Below are 16219 nucleotides of genomic sequence, written 5' to 3'. Positions count from 1 at the left end.
TCCTGGGGTCAGATACATCACATGATCACACTGACAGAACCACAGGCACATAGACACAGGCAACAGAGCATGCACAATGTCGGCACTAGTACAGTGTATAGCCACCTTTCGCAGCAATGCAGGCTGCTATTCTCCCATGGAGACGATCGTAGAGATGTTGGATGTAGTCCTGTGGAACGGCTTGCCATGCCATTTTCACCTGGCGCCTCAGTTGGACCAGCGTTCGTGCTGGACGTGCAGACCGCGTGAGACGACGCTTCATCCAGTCCCAAACATGCTCAATGGGGGACAGATCCGGAGATCTTGCTGGCCAGGGTAGTTGACTTACACCTTCTAGAGCACGTTGGGTGGCACGGGATACATGCGGACGTGCATTGTCCTGTTGGAACAGCAAGTTCCCTTGCCGGTCTAGGAATGGTAGAACGATGGGTTCGATGACGGTTTGGATGTACCGTGCACTATTCAGTGTCCCCTCGACGATCACCAGTGGTGTACGGCCAGTGTAGGAGATCGCTCCCCACACCATGATGCCGGGTGTTGGTCCTGTGTGCCTCGGTCGTATGCAGTCCTGATTGTGGCGCTCACCTGCACGGCGCCAAACACGCATACGACCATCATTGGCACCAAGGCAGAAGCGACTCTCATCGCTGAAGACGACACGTCTCCATTCGTCCCTCCATTCACGCCTGTCGCGACACCACTGGAGGCGGGCTGCACGATGTTGGGGCGTGAGCGGAAGACGGCCTAACGGTGTGCGGGACCGTAGCCCAGCTTCATGGAGACGGTTGCGAATGGTCCTCGCCGATACCCCAGGAGCAACAGTGTCCCTAATTTGCTGGGAAGTGGCGGTGCGGTCCCCTACGGCACTGCGTAGGATCCTACGGTCTTGGCGTGCATCCGTGCGTCGCTGTGGTCCGGTCCCAGGTCGACGGGCACGTGCACCTTCCGCCGACCACTGGCGACAACATCGATGTACTGTGGAGACCTCACGCCCCACGTGTTGAGCAATTCGGCGGTACGTCCACCCGGCCTCCCGCATGCCCACTATACGCCCTCGCTCAAAGTCCGTCGACTGCACATACGGTTCACGTCCACGCTGTCGCGGCATGCTACCAGTGTTAAAGACTGCGATGGAGCTCCGTATGCCACGGCAAACTGGCTGACACTGACGGCGGCGGTGCACAAATGCTGCGCAGCTAGCGCCATTCGACGGCCAACACCGCGGTTCCTGGTGTGTCCGCTGTGCCGTGCGTGTGATCATTGCTTGTACAGCCCTCTCGCAGTGTCCGGAGCAAGTATGGTGGGTCTGACACACCGGTGTCAATGTGTTCTTTTTTCCATTTCCAGGAGTGTATGAGGAAGCATTCTAACCACGACAACGATCGAAAATAGAAGAACCCACTTTAACAAAGGACAGAGTGTTACGAGCCGGCGCTTGGAAACGAACATCTCGGAAACGGCACAGCAGGTTGGTTGTTCGCATCCTATTGACATGACAGTCTGTGGAAAGTGGTTGAAGGACGGTGAAACCATCAGTAGGCGGCAAGGTGTTACATGTGTAGACTCCACCGCAAAACGTGGAAGTCAGAGGCTTGCCTGCACGATAAGCGACGATCTGTGCTTGATCTGACGACAAGAAACAACGCCGGTGCATGCACAAGCGTTTCGATATACACCGTTCAGTGCACAGTGTTGAAGATAGGGCTTCGTGGCAGACGACCCTTACGTGTTGCCATGTTGATCCAACGATATCGTCAATTACGATTTCAGTGAACACCGATTTATCAATGGGAACATGTCGACTGGTAGAATGAATCCTGTTTCTTGTTACCCCAGATCGATCGCCGGGTGCGGATACGGCTCTATCCAATCCAAAGATTGCTTGAAGCATGCACCACTCCACTGACGCAGGCCAGTGGGGCAGTATTATTTTGTGGGGGATGTTTACCTGGGCTTTCATGGAACCTATGGTATCAATCTAAGGCACTATGGCAGCTGTGGACTACGTGAAAATTATCATGGACCACCTGCATCCTTCCATATTTGATAAATTTCCCTACCTCTATGGTATTTTCCAGTAGGATAACTATCCGTCTTACAAGGTCATGAACGTGCTAGAGTGCTTAGAGGAGCGTGGCATGAGTACGAAAAGAAATCCGCTAAGGTTCGATTACGCAATAAGTCACACAAATCTAAAGGCTGTAAATTCAACTAAATACTTAGGGATTACAATTACAAATGACCTAAATTGGAACGATTACATAGATAATGTTGTGGGTAGAGCAAACCAAAGACTGCGATTCATTGGCAGAACACTTAGAATGTGCAAGAGGTTTACTAAAGAGACTGCTTACACCGTGCTTGTCCTTCCGATTCTGGAGTATTACTGTGAGGTGTGGGATCCGCATCAGCTGGGCCTGACGGATGACATCGTAAAAGTACAAAGAAGGGCAGCTCGTTTTGTATTATCGCGAAATAGGGGAGACAGTGCCACAGTCATGATACGTGGAGTGGCAATCATTAAAACAAAGGCGTTTTTCGTCACCACCCTATCTTCTCATGAAATTTCAATCTCCAGTTTTCTCTTCCGATTGCGAAAACATTCTGTTAACACCCACCTACATAGAGAAAATGATCATCACGATAAAATAAGAGAAATCAGGGCTCGCACAGAAAAATTTAAGTGCTCGTTTTTCCCGCACGCCGTTCGAGAGTGGAATGGTAGAGAGACAGCTTGAAGGTGGTTCATTGAGTCCTCTGCCAGGCACTTTATTGTTAATAGAAGAGTAATCACATAGATGTAGAAGTAGATGTAGACAGTGAGCTCGCGTTGATGTCTCGGCCACCAAATTTGCCTGATCTGAAACAGATGAAACACGTCTGGGATGCTATCGGGTGTCAGTTCCGCGTCCAGAAACAACCGGCCCGTAATTTAAGGGAAGTGCGTGACGTGTGCGTATACATCTGGTGCCACATGCCTCCGGAAATCTACCAACGACTTATCGAATCCGTGCTATGCAAAATAGCTGCTGTATTTTATTCCGAAGGTGGATCAGCACGCTACTAAGCACGTGCTCAAAAATGGGTCAAATGGCTCTAAGCACTATGCGACTTAACTTCTGAGGTCATCAGTCGCTTAGAACTTAGAACTAATTAAACCTAACTAACCTAAGGACATCACACTCATCCATGCCCGAGGCAGGATTCGAACCTGCGACCGTAGCAGTCACGCGGTTCCAGACTGAAGCGCCTAGAAACGCACGGCCACACCGGCCGGCTAAGCACGTGCTCATAACGTTTTGACTCAACAGTCTATATATGTAGTTTCACCAAAATCCTTCTGTGTTTACCTGTATTGCAAATATATTTTGTAACCGTTAATGGAAAAATTATTTGATAAATTGATGAGGCCTCCTTCAAAAACTGTTGATTAATCTGTACTATTCTAAGTAAAATGGTGATGATGAAATAAAAAACAAAGAAAACAAGTTTAAATAAATTAATAAATGGTTCCAAGCAATGTGGAATAAAATGATGTTCCATAATTCTGGGGCCAGATTATTTGTATGATTCTTCAGTTTACAATGTACCTCAAAATATGTGTGCGAACACTTTGGTGTGAAACCTAAGTTCCAATCAACTCAAAATTGTATGACATCATTAATAAGACTATAGCTAATTATGACAGCAAGGGAACAGACTTTTCTTCGGAAAAGTAATAATTCTGAAGGCAAATGAGTCTTAAGTAAGCTAGGTATGTACCATCGGTCGACAACTAAACTCTACTGATTTTGCAAATATCTTTTAGGTTAAAACTGTAAGAAAAGGCATCTGAAAGTTATTTGAAGCAGAAGAGAAATTTTGATATATGAATATATAGAATGACGCAGTGCTCAGACAACGAGGACGGAAATGAAGTTGGAAGGGTGAAATAAGCAAATGCAGTGTCAGTCACAGATCTACAGGATATGTTCTGTAACAGCACAGGACAATCGAGAAGGAACATTAATGACATTATGAGAGTAGAGTGCTTTAATACAAGCTACTATTGGACAAGAGTTAGAAATAAATTGCCCGTGATCTTTAACGAGCCCTTCTGACCTTCTTAGCGATTTCCAGAAGGTCAGAAGGGCTTGTTAAAGAAACCTAAATCAAGATGACTGGAGAGGGAATTTAACCCCTCTTCTTCTCTTACCAACCATACCACATTGCTTATGGCAATACAGCAGCAGTCCAAACTGTACCTAAAGGAATATTCTTTGACCTTTCGCTTACTCATTTTGAGAAGCGAGGGGCAATCTGTGACAATAAATTAGTGAAGATAAAGTTCTTTGCCAAGGAGGTTATTATTAGCGATCTTGGCAAAGACGTTTATCTTCATTAATGTATGTTCTTTAACATCCCAAAAACATAAATTCTATCTAGACATATAATTTTATCCCACAATTTTATAAACAGACGTTATGAAACTGCCTTCTCTGCTCACAGAATACATAACCTGGCTAACATTCTCTGAATAGCGGGTAAGTTACTAGCAACCAGAGTGTAATTTTAGGCTGCTTGACACAAACCTATACGTATTCTTTCCAAACGTCCGAAAACAACAAATGATTTAAAATACACCTGGAACCAAATTTCAGAGCTGAACTACATCTTACCACCAGTAGCAGGACACCATGATGAAACCTGGTAGGTAAGCAATGCGCAGCAGCATCCTCCAGTCTTGTAGCAGCCAAGCAAGGAACCCGAGGAGGATTTCACCAATGACGTCAACAGCACCCATGATAGCGCTGGCCAGCACCCGCGCGCTGGGGCCCACTTGTTCCATGCCTGTAACAATACCAACTAACTTAACCCTTCTCCCCTTGCACGTAGTTAAGTTGAAAAGATATAGATTTTGCATGTGACTTCCCTTTTGACAAGGGAAGCCTACAACGAGAAGATATATAGTCAGCTATGTGATTCTGTGTACCGCAAAATCAATAAGCACCCAAAGAGTCGTATATCCAGAAAAACTGCTACTCTTTTGAACGATAGTTCTTTACCTGAACAAGCTATCAAGAGACTGAGACCACACAACGCTGTTCCATCAAGACTGTATGGACTGACGAAGATTCATAAGGATGGCGTTCCACTACGATTGATAGTGAGTAATATTGGTGCTTCTACTTATTCGACTGCAAAACATTTGGTCTCCTCACTCAAGCCGTATGTGGGTAACTGTTGCCACCATATACATAATTCCAAGGATTTTATCAATCGCTTGAAGACTTTTAAGCTGAACAGCTCGGATTTACTAGTTAGCTTCGATCTGGTCCCACTTTTTACCAAAGTGCCTTTATTTGACCCGCTACATCTTATTGGTAGCTTGTTCAGTGATGATTTGATGGCTTTGTTTAAACACTCTCTCTCCTCAACGTATTTTTTATTTAATAAAATTTTTTTGAACAAACTGACGGTGTCTCCATGGGGAGTCCCTTGTCCCCTGTGGTGGGCAATCTTTTTATGGAAGACTTTGAGGAGAAAGCTCTTGAGTCTGCCGTCTTAAAGTCTACGGTTTTCTGGCGTTATGTCGATGATACTTTCGTTCTATGGCCTCATGGCAGACAATAACTGGAAAAATTCGTTTGTTATTTAAACTTTTTACATGATAACATCAAGTTTACTATGCAGATTGAGAAAGATGGGACTTTACCCTTTCTAGACGTGTTAGTACGCCGTAAGAATGATGGGTCTTTGGGACATTCGGTGTACAGAAAACCAACACATATTGATATAAACTCCTGGAAATGGAAAAAAGAACACATGACACCGGTGTGTCAGACCCACCATACTTGCTCCGGACACTGCGAGAGGGCTGTACAAGCAATGATCACACGCACGGCACAGCGGACACACCAGGAACCGCGGTGTTGGCCGTCGAATGGCGCTAGCTGCGCAGCATTTGTGCACCGCCGCCGTCAGTGTCAGCCAGTTTGCCGTGGCATACGGAGCTCCATCGCAGTCTTCAACACTGGTAGCATGCCGCAACAGCGTGGACGTGAACCGTATGTGCAGTTGACGGACTTTGAGCGAGGGCGTATAGTGGGCATGCGGGAGGCCGGGTGGACGTACCGCCGAATTGCTCAACACGTGGGGCGTGAGGTCTCCACAGTACATCGATGTTGTCGCCAGTGGTCGGCGGAAGGTGCACGTGCCCGTCGACCTGGGACCGGACCGCAGCGACGCACGGATGCACGCCAAGACCGTAGGATCCTACGCAGTGCCGTAGGGGACCGCACCGCCACTTCCCAGCAAATTAGGGACACTGTTGCTCCTGGGGTATCGGCGAGGACCATTCGCAACAGTCTCCATGAAGCTGGGCTACGGTCCCGCACACCGTTAGGCCGTCTTCCGCTCACGCCCCAACATCGTGCAGCCCGCCTCCAGTGGTGTCGCGACAGGCGTGAATGGAGGGACGAATGGAGACGTGTCGTCTTCAGCGATGAGAGTCGCTTCTGCCTTGGTGCCAATGATGGTCGTATGCGTGTTTGGCGCCGTGCAGGTGAGCGCCACAATCAGGACTGCATACGACCGAGGCACACAGGACCAACACCCGGCATCATGGTGTGGGGAGCGATCTCCTACACTGGCCGTACACCACTGGTGATCGTCGAGGGGACACTGAATAGTGCACGGTACATCCAAACCGTCATCGAACCCATCGTTCTACCATTCCTAGACCGGCAAGGGAACTTGCTGTTCCAACAGGACAATGCACGTCCGCATGTATCCCGTGCCACCCAACGTGCTCTAGAAGGTGTAAGTCAACTACCCTGGCCAGCAAGATCTCCGGATCTGTCCCCCATTGAGCATGTTTGGGACTGGATGGAGCGTCGTCTCACGCGGTCTGCACGTCCAGCACGAACGCTGGTCCAACTGAGGCGCCAGGTGGAAATGGCATGGCAAGCCGTTCCACAGGACTACATCCAGCATCTCTACGATCGTCTCCATGGGAGAATAGCAGCCTGCATTGCTGCGAAAGGTGGCTATACACTGTACTAGTGCCGACATTGTGCATGCTCTGTTGCCTGTGTCTATGTGCCTGTGGTTCTGTCAGTGTGATCATGTGATGTATCTGACCCCAGGAATGTGTCAATAAAGTTTCCCCTTCCTGGGACAATGAATTCACGGTGTTCTTATTTCAATTTCCAGGAGTGTATATCTTCAAGCGTCCAGCTGCCATCACCCAGCACAAAATGCCGGTGTTCTTGGTACTTTAATTCATCGGGTGCATGTAATATCGGATGCTGATAGCCTTCACGGAGAATTAGTGCATTTGGAGAAGGTTTTTAAAGAGAATGGCTATACTGAAGACCACGCACAGTTATAATAACAAGAAGCAACGCTCTGAGAAGACTGATGACGACTGAAACTCGACGGCGTTAATTCCATATGCCGGGAACGCGTCTTTTAAAATAGGCAGATTGCTTAGGAAGAATAATATTAATGTAATTTTCCGTCCAACAGCAAAGAGCAGGGCCTTAGTCGAATCCGTTAACGACGATTTACAATTGGGGAAGGCGGGTGTTTATAAAATTCCATGTTAGTGTGGCTCTACATATATAGGTCAGACGACACGAACGGTCCAGGAACGCTGTGCAGAACAGGTAAGACACCCGTCTGCGTTAACCTTCAAAATCAGCAGTGGCAGAAAATTGCGTTTCCATGGGACATTCAATGGGATACAATAATACCAAAATTTTAGCACTAGTTTCCAGCTTCTGGGATCCTGTAGTTAAGGAACCCGTGGAAATACGTCTTGCTGATAAGTTAATGAATCGTGATAACGGCTTTCAGCTGGATAAAAATTGGAATCCTGTTATTAAAATTATGTGGTCACAACGGAATCGACATGCTCAGTCGATACTCAGCGATTAGTTTGTTCTTCCTTCAGCACTGAGAGCAGCACACACAACTTGGCTGCCTCACGCATGTCACCTAACGTATGCGCCGTAAACCGCAAGTACGATTCGCATGCGCGGAATTCGCTATAAATACCATGACTGCATCTGACGGTCCAGAGATGTCACTAAAACCACCCAAAGATGTAAACAACCATGCATGAGCAGCAGAGAGGGTCTGACAGCCGATCAGTTACAGTCATTCCACCAGGGAGGAGGTACACAGCGCGTGTTGTCTGTAGTTCAATCATGCTTAGACGGTCAATATTGCGGTTCGATTGCGTTACTTTGTGCCAGGAAGGGCTCTCAACAAGGGAAGTGTCCAGGCGTCCTGGAGTGAACCAATGCGTTGCTGTTCTGACATGGAGGAGATACAGAGAGACAGGAACTGTCGATGACATGCCTGCAGTGGATGACCGCTACCTGTGGATTATGGCTCGGAGGAACCCTGACAGCAACGTCAAAATGTTGAATAATGCTTTTCGTGCTGCCACAGGACGTCGTGTTACGACTCAAACTGTGTGCAATAGGCTGCATGATGAGCAACTTCACTCCTGACGTCCATGATGAGGTCCATCTTTGCAACCACGACACCATGCAGCGCGGTACAGATGAGCCCAACAACATGCCGAATGGACTGCGCAAGATTGGGATCACCTTCTCTTCAGCGATGAGTGTCGCATATCCCTTCAACCAGACAATCGTCGGAGACGTGTTTGGATGATGATGTACATAAATTCTGAATAGCCCCCACTAAAAAATGTAGGTGCGATTTTGCTGAACAAAAATATTTCATCCTAACAATGCAGTACATTTCCAGTCCAGGTAGCTCGTCGCACGCCTCAGAAATGAATGCTGCATTGGACCTGATATCCGACGTTCTGGCCGCTTCTAAAAGCAGGATTAAATAGTACCAACATTACTTTAACTGACTTAGTAAACGAAACTTCTTAACTCCTAACTTTTTTAAAATTTATGGCGACTTTTTCAGCATTTTGGTCCACTGTGCCCCGCTAGAGTACAGCCTGCCCTCGATGTTTGGCTATGAAGACAGGAATGTTTGCATCAGTGGTAAGATGGATCGTGTTGTTATTATGATCCACCCATTTCTAGACGCTGTCAAAATTTTAACATTTCTGGCCCCTGGGGCCAGAAGGCTTTTTCCCCACGTTCCCCATCTCAATTTAGCGAAGATGCAGTAGCTGACGTATGAGGACATAAACTGAAGTGAGTCACGACTACAGATGCTACTATAGTCACATCCTGTCGTAAGAAATTCGCTCCAATTGAATCAAATTATGTTCTGAGTGACTGCTAGGATAAACGATAAAGAGATTACCATCGGATCAGCACGCCAAATGTCATATTTTTCTTCATTAATTATTATTTACCTATGATACAGATCTTGTTTATAATAATGGGGAAGAACTTGTTAGTAATGACGTATCACTATGTAATCTAAACATTGTTTGGTTATTAATTTTAGGGAACATTTCAGAAACTAGAAAGAGCCGAATCATTTCGTGTGTTATCGGCAACGTGCAGAATGATCGACTAGCAATCCAGCGGTAATAAATTGAATTTATGGTAGATGGGCCAAAGAAGTTCTTTGCTAAGTTCCCAGAGACACGAAAAGACCTAAGTGACGATCTGACGGAAGGTGGGAAGGTTAGGCTAGAAAACACGTTGGCACATTTTGGATGTGAACAACAGAAGACCACAAGGCATGGAGCAGTTCGGAGGGAGTCTCTCTCCAGTGTGGATGCTAAGCTGGAAGTGCATCATTTACTCTAATAATATCAGCTAAAAAAACTTTTCATCATTTGAAGATAAATCAGAACAATGTAAGTACGTCTTGTAGAAAACTTAGAAAACATTCTGTGGTGACGGTACTCACGACTCAAGACAGTACCGCACCGCAATCGATAAGCCGCGCTCGGAATACTCTTAGTGCAGCAGCTGTGTGGGTTGGCAGTACAAACTACTCTTATGTCGAGGTCCGCCAGGGGCCGCAGTTGCCAACCCATGGGCATCACGTGCTCGGATAGCGATTGGTCCATGCGTCGTTAAGTACCGGAGCACTGAGCTACGGCAGGAGTCGAGAGCGCGATGTCAACGCGAGCAAACCGTGCAGCGCGCACAGGAGGGGGTCGATCGCCGGTCTGCGGGATCTACCCCGCCACAGGGCCCATCGGATACTCCACTTATAACTACTTCGGCACCGGCAGATGGACTCTGGAGGGAGACGACACAGGCTATGGAAATGGTTTATGAGAGTTCAACGTTTCACTCGGGCGGGGCTATGCAACCGCCTGGCGCCTCGGCGATGACAGAACAACACCCCCAGCTGACACCAACTGCCGCTTCTACCGGTAAACAAGAGCGTTTTCGGAAGCAGTCGGCGCCGCGCAAAATTGAAACTTTCACGGACGAAGAAAAATCGTACCCTCCGCGCGGTAGCGTCCTTCACAACGAACCTGATGAGGAACAGGACAGGACAACACTGCTGGAATTCGGCGAGAACATGGAATTGATGGACCAAGAGACAACAGCTTTGCAGGAACGGATGATTTCGTCCTAGTGCGATACAAGCGGTACCATTGGAGAAACTCGAAAGAAGACGCGTAGCCTCAGAAGCGACGAGCTGAGACGATTGGGACTACAAATAGTTTCACACCTATTACCCCCAGAGATAACAACAAGGACGACTCCAGGCAGACACGAAACCTCGAACAAGGAACGTCGGAACAACAAGCCGCTGCTGCATCTGAAGCAGCAAAACGAAAACGTGTTCCACCAGTGACGATTTACTATACTGGCCAGGATGTGGAATTGAATAATGCGCTACAACAACAATTCTCCGGAACCCTGAAGCTCATCTTCCAGAAGGACCGGATTAAATACCATTTCGAGTCCTTTGAGGATCAAAGAAAGGCTCTGAAATGTTTTGAGACTTACGACTTGCCACACTTCACACATCAACCACTGAAGGAAAAGTAACTTAAGGTGGTGATCAAACGACTGCCTTCACAGCTCACAGAACGTCAACTCCAGGAAGTATTAAGTGAAAAAGGATTCCCCCACGCCAGGGTACACCAGTATAAAAGGAGAGAAGGAGATCAAGACAATGGTGAATTAGTTAGGCTGCCCAAGTACTGTGTCAGCCTTCCTAAGGCAAAAGACAACCATAAAATCTACGACATCCGGTACCTTCTCTACACGAGAGTGCGCATTGAAGATTATCGGTCCAAGGATGGGCCGACGAAGTGCAAACACTGTCAACGCTTCGAGCAGAAGGCAGATTATTGCCGGATGCCACCCCGCTGCGTAAAGTGCGCTGGAGACCATCAAACCAAAGACTGCAGCCTGCCCTGCACCTCCAAAGCGAAATGTGCTAACTGTGATAAAGACCACTGCACCTCACGGCGCGGTTGCGAAAAATTCCAGGCACTCCTCCAGAAATATAAACTCCAACCGCAACAGCAGGCCAAGTAGCTGACGGTGAAGATCATTTAACAATCGAAAACGCCAGCGACGACTAGCAAGATGGACTGTGAGGCACTAGAACAAGAGCCATCTGGACCGCCCCAAATATCAGCTGCTCTACAGAGAACTCAAAGACGATGGATTTCACGATCCTACGCAGACACACTGTCGCCTTGGAGAGACCAACCTGCAACATCTGCGTCCACTACAGCCACCATAGGCACCTTGACACCAGCCATATCGGACATCGCAGCCCTCATTGTACAACTTTAACAAAAACTGACAGGAATCCTCACGCTGGTGGAGAGAATAATCAAGGCATTTACCACTCCTTAAAGAATGGATGACAGCCGCAGAGCAAGACACCTCCGACTCTGCATTTGGAATGCCAATGGAGCAAAACGTAAACAAACTGAACTGAACGAATTTGTTAGTCGGCACAGGTTGGACATAGTTCTGATATCGGAAACGCACCTGACTGAGATGGCTACTTTCAAATTACGCAACATGCATGATTATAGGACGGTCTGGGTTGGACAACGAGGTGGCGGTACTGCAGTGTTCGTCAGAAACACTATACGAGATCATCAGGAGAATCTACCGCCCCTGGAATCACTGGAAGCCATAGCGGTTACAATCTTCACAGCAATAGGAAACACAACTCTGGTGGCGGATATCTTAGCCCCGAGAAACAGTTGGCAGCCAGACATCTTCATGCTGTCTTCGGCCGATTAAATAAGGTCTTGCTGGGAGGAGACGTTAACTCCAAACATGGAGCTTGGCATTCAAGGAGGGCCAACCGAAAGGGCCAGCTACTCTACGATCTAGAGAACGATCTTCAAGTCACCATTTACGGGCCATGGGAGCCGACACGCATCTCTGAGTTCGCCGTCCAGGAGGCTGACGTTCTCGATATAGCGACTGATAAAAATTTCGCTGCAAATCTAAAGCTCAAGACCATCCAGGACCTTTTCTCTGATCATCTGACAGTTCTTGGACTTCTCGAGGGTGGCGGCCTCCCAGTACCTCCAAGCTCCAGAGCTGTCAACTGTGATCTCTTTGCGACATACCTTAACAACAACGTCCGACCGACCCAAGCAGTCTCTACAACTCCGGAAATTGACATCGCTGTGGCTACTTCGACAGCTAAAATCCAATGGGCAACAAGACATGCAGCGACTGGTATCTTCCGTCATGAGCATCAATTTGAAACATTCCCTCCTCATCTCACCGACATCAAGCATCGCTGGAATACTCACAGAAAACGATGGCAACGATACAGACATCCAAAAGATAGACGGCTGATGCATCGTTTGTCGCGGGAGCTACGCCGCCGAGCTGAAGAATGGCGGCAAGACCTCTGGGAAACGAAGATGGACGAAATGTTTCTCCAGACTAGGGAAGAGTGGCAACTTGTCAGGGCACTACGCCAACCGGGACTACCATAATAAGCAATACGCGGCCCCGATGGCCTCATATAAGACTCTCTTGGTGAAGCTGAATTGTATGCCGACTTATATGAACACCACATGACAGCTCCCCACCACAGGATGCACAGAACGCAAGGGAAGAGGACCATATCCGACAGCGAATCGCCGACTTCCGCCAAACCGCCACACAACAGAGACCTGTTCTTAGCACTCCCGCTGAAGTTAGAAAACTCATCAGGAAGACGAACAATTCGGCGCAAGAACTCTGTGACCAGCGCCGATCTTAAGCATCTTCCAAGAAAGGCCATCGTTCTCTTAACTTGAATTATCAACAGCTGCTTACGCAACGGTTACTTCCCTGCAGACTGGAAGACAGTGAAGACGATCCTTATTCCCAAAAGAGGGAAAAACTCATCGTTGCCAGACAGCTACCACACGATTAGTCTGTTGCCCACACTCGGCGAAATATTGGAACAGGTGGTGCTACAGCGTCTCTGGAAGAAAATAACATCATTCGCCACGAACAGTTTGGCTTCCGGCCACGGTTATAGGCGGAATTTCAGCTGATTCGGATCACAGAGTCCATTCAACTCAACCTGAATAGACGGAAGTCCACAGCTGGAGTTTTCCTAGATATCAAAAAGGCACATGATCGGGTGTGGCGTGACAATCATGTAGTCAAACTAGTCGATCAAACCCGTCTGCCCGACTGCTACATCAAGCTGATTGACAGCTTTATGCATGACAGGGGTCTGTTTGTACGAATAGATTGGAAGAAATCATCTCTGAAAACTGTCTCAGCTGGCATCGCACAGGGAGCGCTAATATCACCATGCCTGTTTAATTTGTGTATTCACGACATTCCCACTATTCAACACGCCATCACCAGTCTGCACGTCGATGACACCGCCTTCCTAGCCTGTGGAAGGAACTTCGAACAACTTGTCAACAGGATGCAGTGATAACTTGTCGTCACCGAACAATGGGCAAAGAGCAATAAAATCACCCTGAACCCTACGAAAACTGCAGCAATACTGTTTACGAAGAAACGGCCGGAACTAAGGACGCAACTTGCCATCGATAGACAGCCAATACCCTGGAGTACGATGACGAAATACCTGGGAGTGATACTGTATAAAGGGATGACTTTGACCCACACATACGAGATATAAAATTGAATACTATGAAGATGATCCGGGAACTCTCGCCGTTTTTCACGAGCAGGAATCTGAAACCGTAAACGAAATTAAAACTTTATAGAACAACGGTACAACCTTCCCTGCTGTACGGCTCGACGTCTTGGGGAGAAACATGTGACTCCAATATACGCAGTTTGCAACCACCACAAAACAGGTGTTTGAAGTGGAGCCTAGGCGCCCCAAGGTGGCCCAGGACGAGAGAAATACAGGAGCTGACTGGAGAGAAATACAGGAGCTGACTGCAGAAAAATACGTCGCTGAGAAGATAAAAGACCCGTCAACTCGTCTTCTTCACAAATTAGACGAGTATCGGGGAAATGACTGCCAACTTTCAAATGTAGGCCAGGCCCTACCACGACAATGGCACAAATACAAGGTGCCCCGAGCCATTATTGCACCCCCCACAGGACCATCAAAGACGATGTAATCTTTAGTTACTCCTTATTTCACATGTACACTACTAGCCATTAAAATAGCTACACCACGAAGATGACGTGCTACAGACACGAAATTTAACCGACAGGAAGAAGATGCTGTGATATGTAAATGATTAGATTTTCAGAGCATTCACACAAGGTTGGCGCCGATGGCGACACCTACAGCGTGCTGACACGAGGAAAGTTTCCAACCGATTTCTCATACACAAACAGCAGTTGACCGGCGTTGCCTGGTCAAACGTTGTGATGCCACGTGTAAGGAGGAGAAATGCGTACCATCACGTTTCCGACTTTGATAAAGGTCGGATTGTAGCCTATCGCGATTGCGTTTTATCGTATCGCGACATTGCTGCTCGCTTTGGTCGAGATCCAATGACTGTTAGCAGAATACGGAATCGGTGGGTTCAGGAGGGTAATACGGAACGCCGTGCTGGATCCCAACGGCCTCGTATCACTAGCAGTCGAGATGACAGGTATCTTATCCGCATGGCTGTAACGGATAGTGCAGCCACGTCTCGATCTCTGAGTCAACAGATGGGGACGTTTGCAAGACAACAACCATCTGCACGAACAGTTCAACAACGTTTGCAGCAGCATGGACTATCAGCTCGGAGACCATGGCTGCGGTTACCCTTGACGCTGCATCACAGACAGGAGCGCCTGCGATGGTGTACTCAACGACGAACCTGGGTGCACGAATGGCAAAACGCCATTTACTCGGACGAATCCAGGTTCTGTTTACAGCATCATGATGGTCGCATCCGTGTTTGGCGACATCGCGGTGAACGCACATTGGAAGCGTGTATTCGTCATCGCCATACTGGCGTATCACCCGGCGTGATGGTATGGGGTGCCATTGGTTACACGTCTCGGTCACCTCTTGTTCGCATTGACGGCACTTTGAACAGTGGACGTTACATTTCAGATGTGTTACGACCCGTGGCTCTACCCTTCTTTCGATCCCTACATTTCAGCAGGTTAATGCCGACCACATGTTGCAGGTCCTGTACGGGCCTTTCTGGATACAGAAAATGTTCGACTGCTACTCTGGCCAGCACATTCTCCAGATCTCTCACCAATTGAAAACGGCTGGTCAAAGGTGGCCGAGCAACTGGCTCGTCACAATACGCCAGTCCCTACTCTTGATGAACTGTGGTATCGTGTTGAAGCTGGATGGGCAGCTGTACATGTACACGCCATCCAAGCTCTGTTTGACTCAATGGCCAGGCGTATCAAGGCCGTTATTACGGCCAGAGGTGGTTGTTCTGGGTACTGATTTCTCGGGATCTATGCATGCTGAAGATTAGATGGGTAGATCACATAACTAATGAGGAAGTATTGAATAGGATTGGGGAGAAGAGAAGTTTGTGGCACAACTTGACCAGAAGAAGGGATCGGTTGGTAGGACATGTTCTGAGGCATCAAGGGATTACCAATTTAGTATTGGAGGGCAGCGTGGAGGGTAAAAATCGTAGAGGGAGACCAAGAGATGAATACACTAAGCAGATTCAGAAGGATGTAGGTTGCAGTAGGTACTGGGAGATGAAAAAGCTTGCACAGGATAGAGTAGCATGGAGAGCTGCATCAAACCAGTCTCAGGACTGAAGACCACAACAACAACAACAACATGCACCCAAATTGCGTGAAAATGTAATCACATGTCAGTTCTAGTATAATATATTTGTCCAATGAATACCCGTTTATCATCTGCATTTCTTCTTGGT

General features: G+C 47.7%; 1 protein-coding gene across 2 annotated transcripts in view; it reads right to left on the bottom strand.

The window, feature by feature from the left end:
- LOC126469860 (organic cation transporter protein-like) overlaps positions 1-16219 on the bottom strand; it is a 241660-nt gene that overhangs the window by 63649 nt on the left and 161792 nt on the right. For both annotated transcript variants that reach the window (XM_050097170.1, XM_050097169.1), the window contains exon 6: positions 4659-4830. In XM_050097170.1, coding sequence (XP_049953127.1) covers positions 4659-4830 — 172 coding nt within the window. The remainder of the gene's footprint in view (positions 1-4658; positions 4831-16219) is intronic.

This window comes from Schistocerca serialis, chromosome 3 (assembly GCF_023864345.2).
Source record: "Schistocerca serialis cubense isolate TAMUIC-IGC-003099 chromosome 3, iqSchSeri2.2, whole genome shotgun sequence".
NCBI lineage: Eukaryota > Metazoa > Arthropoda > Insecta > Orthoptera > Acrididae > Schistocerca > Schistocerca serialis.
The sequence above is the reverse complement of the archived record's forward strand: the minus strand, read 5'-3'. Positions and strand labels throughout refer to the sequence as shown.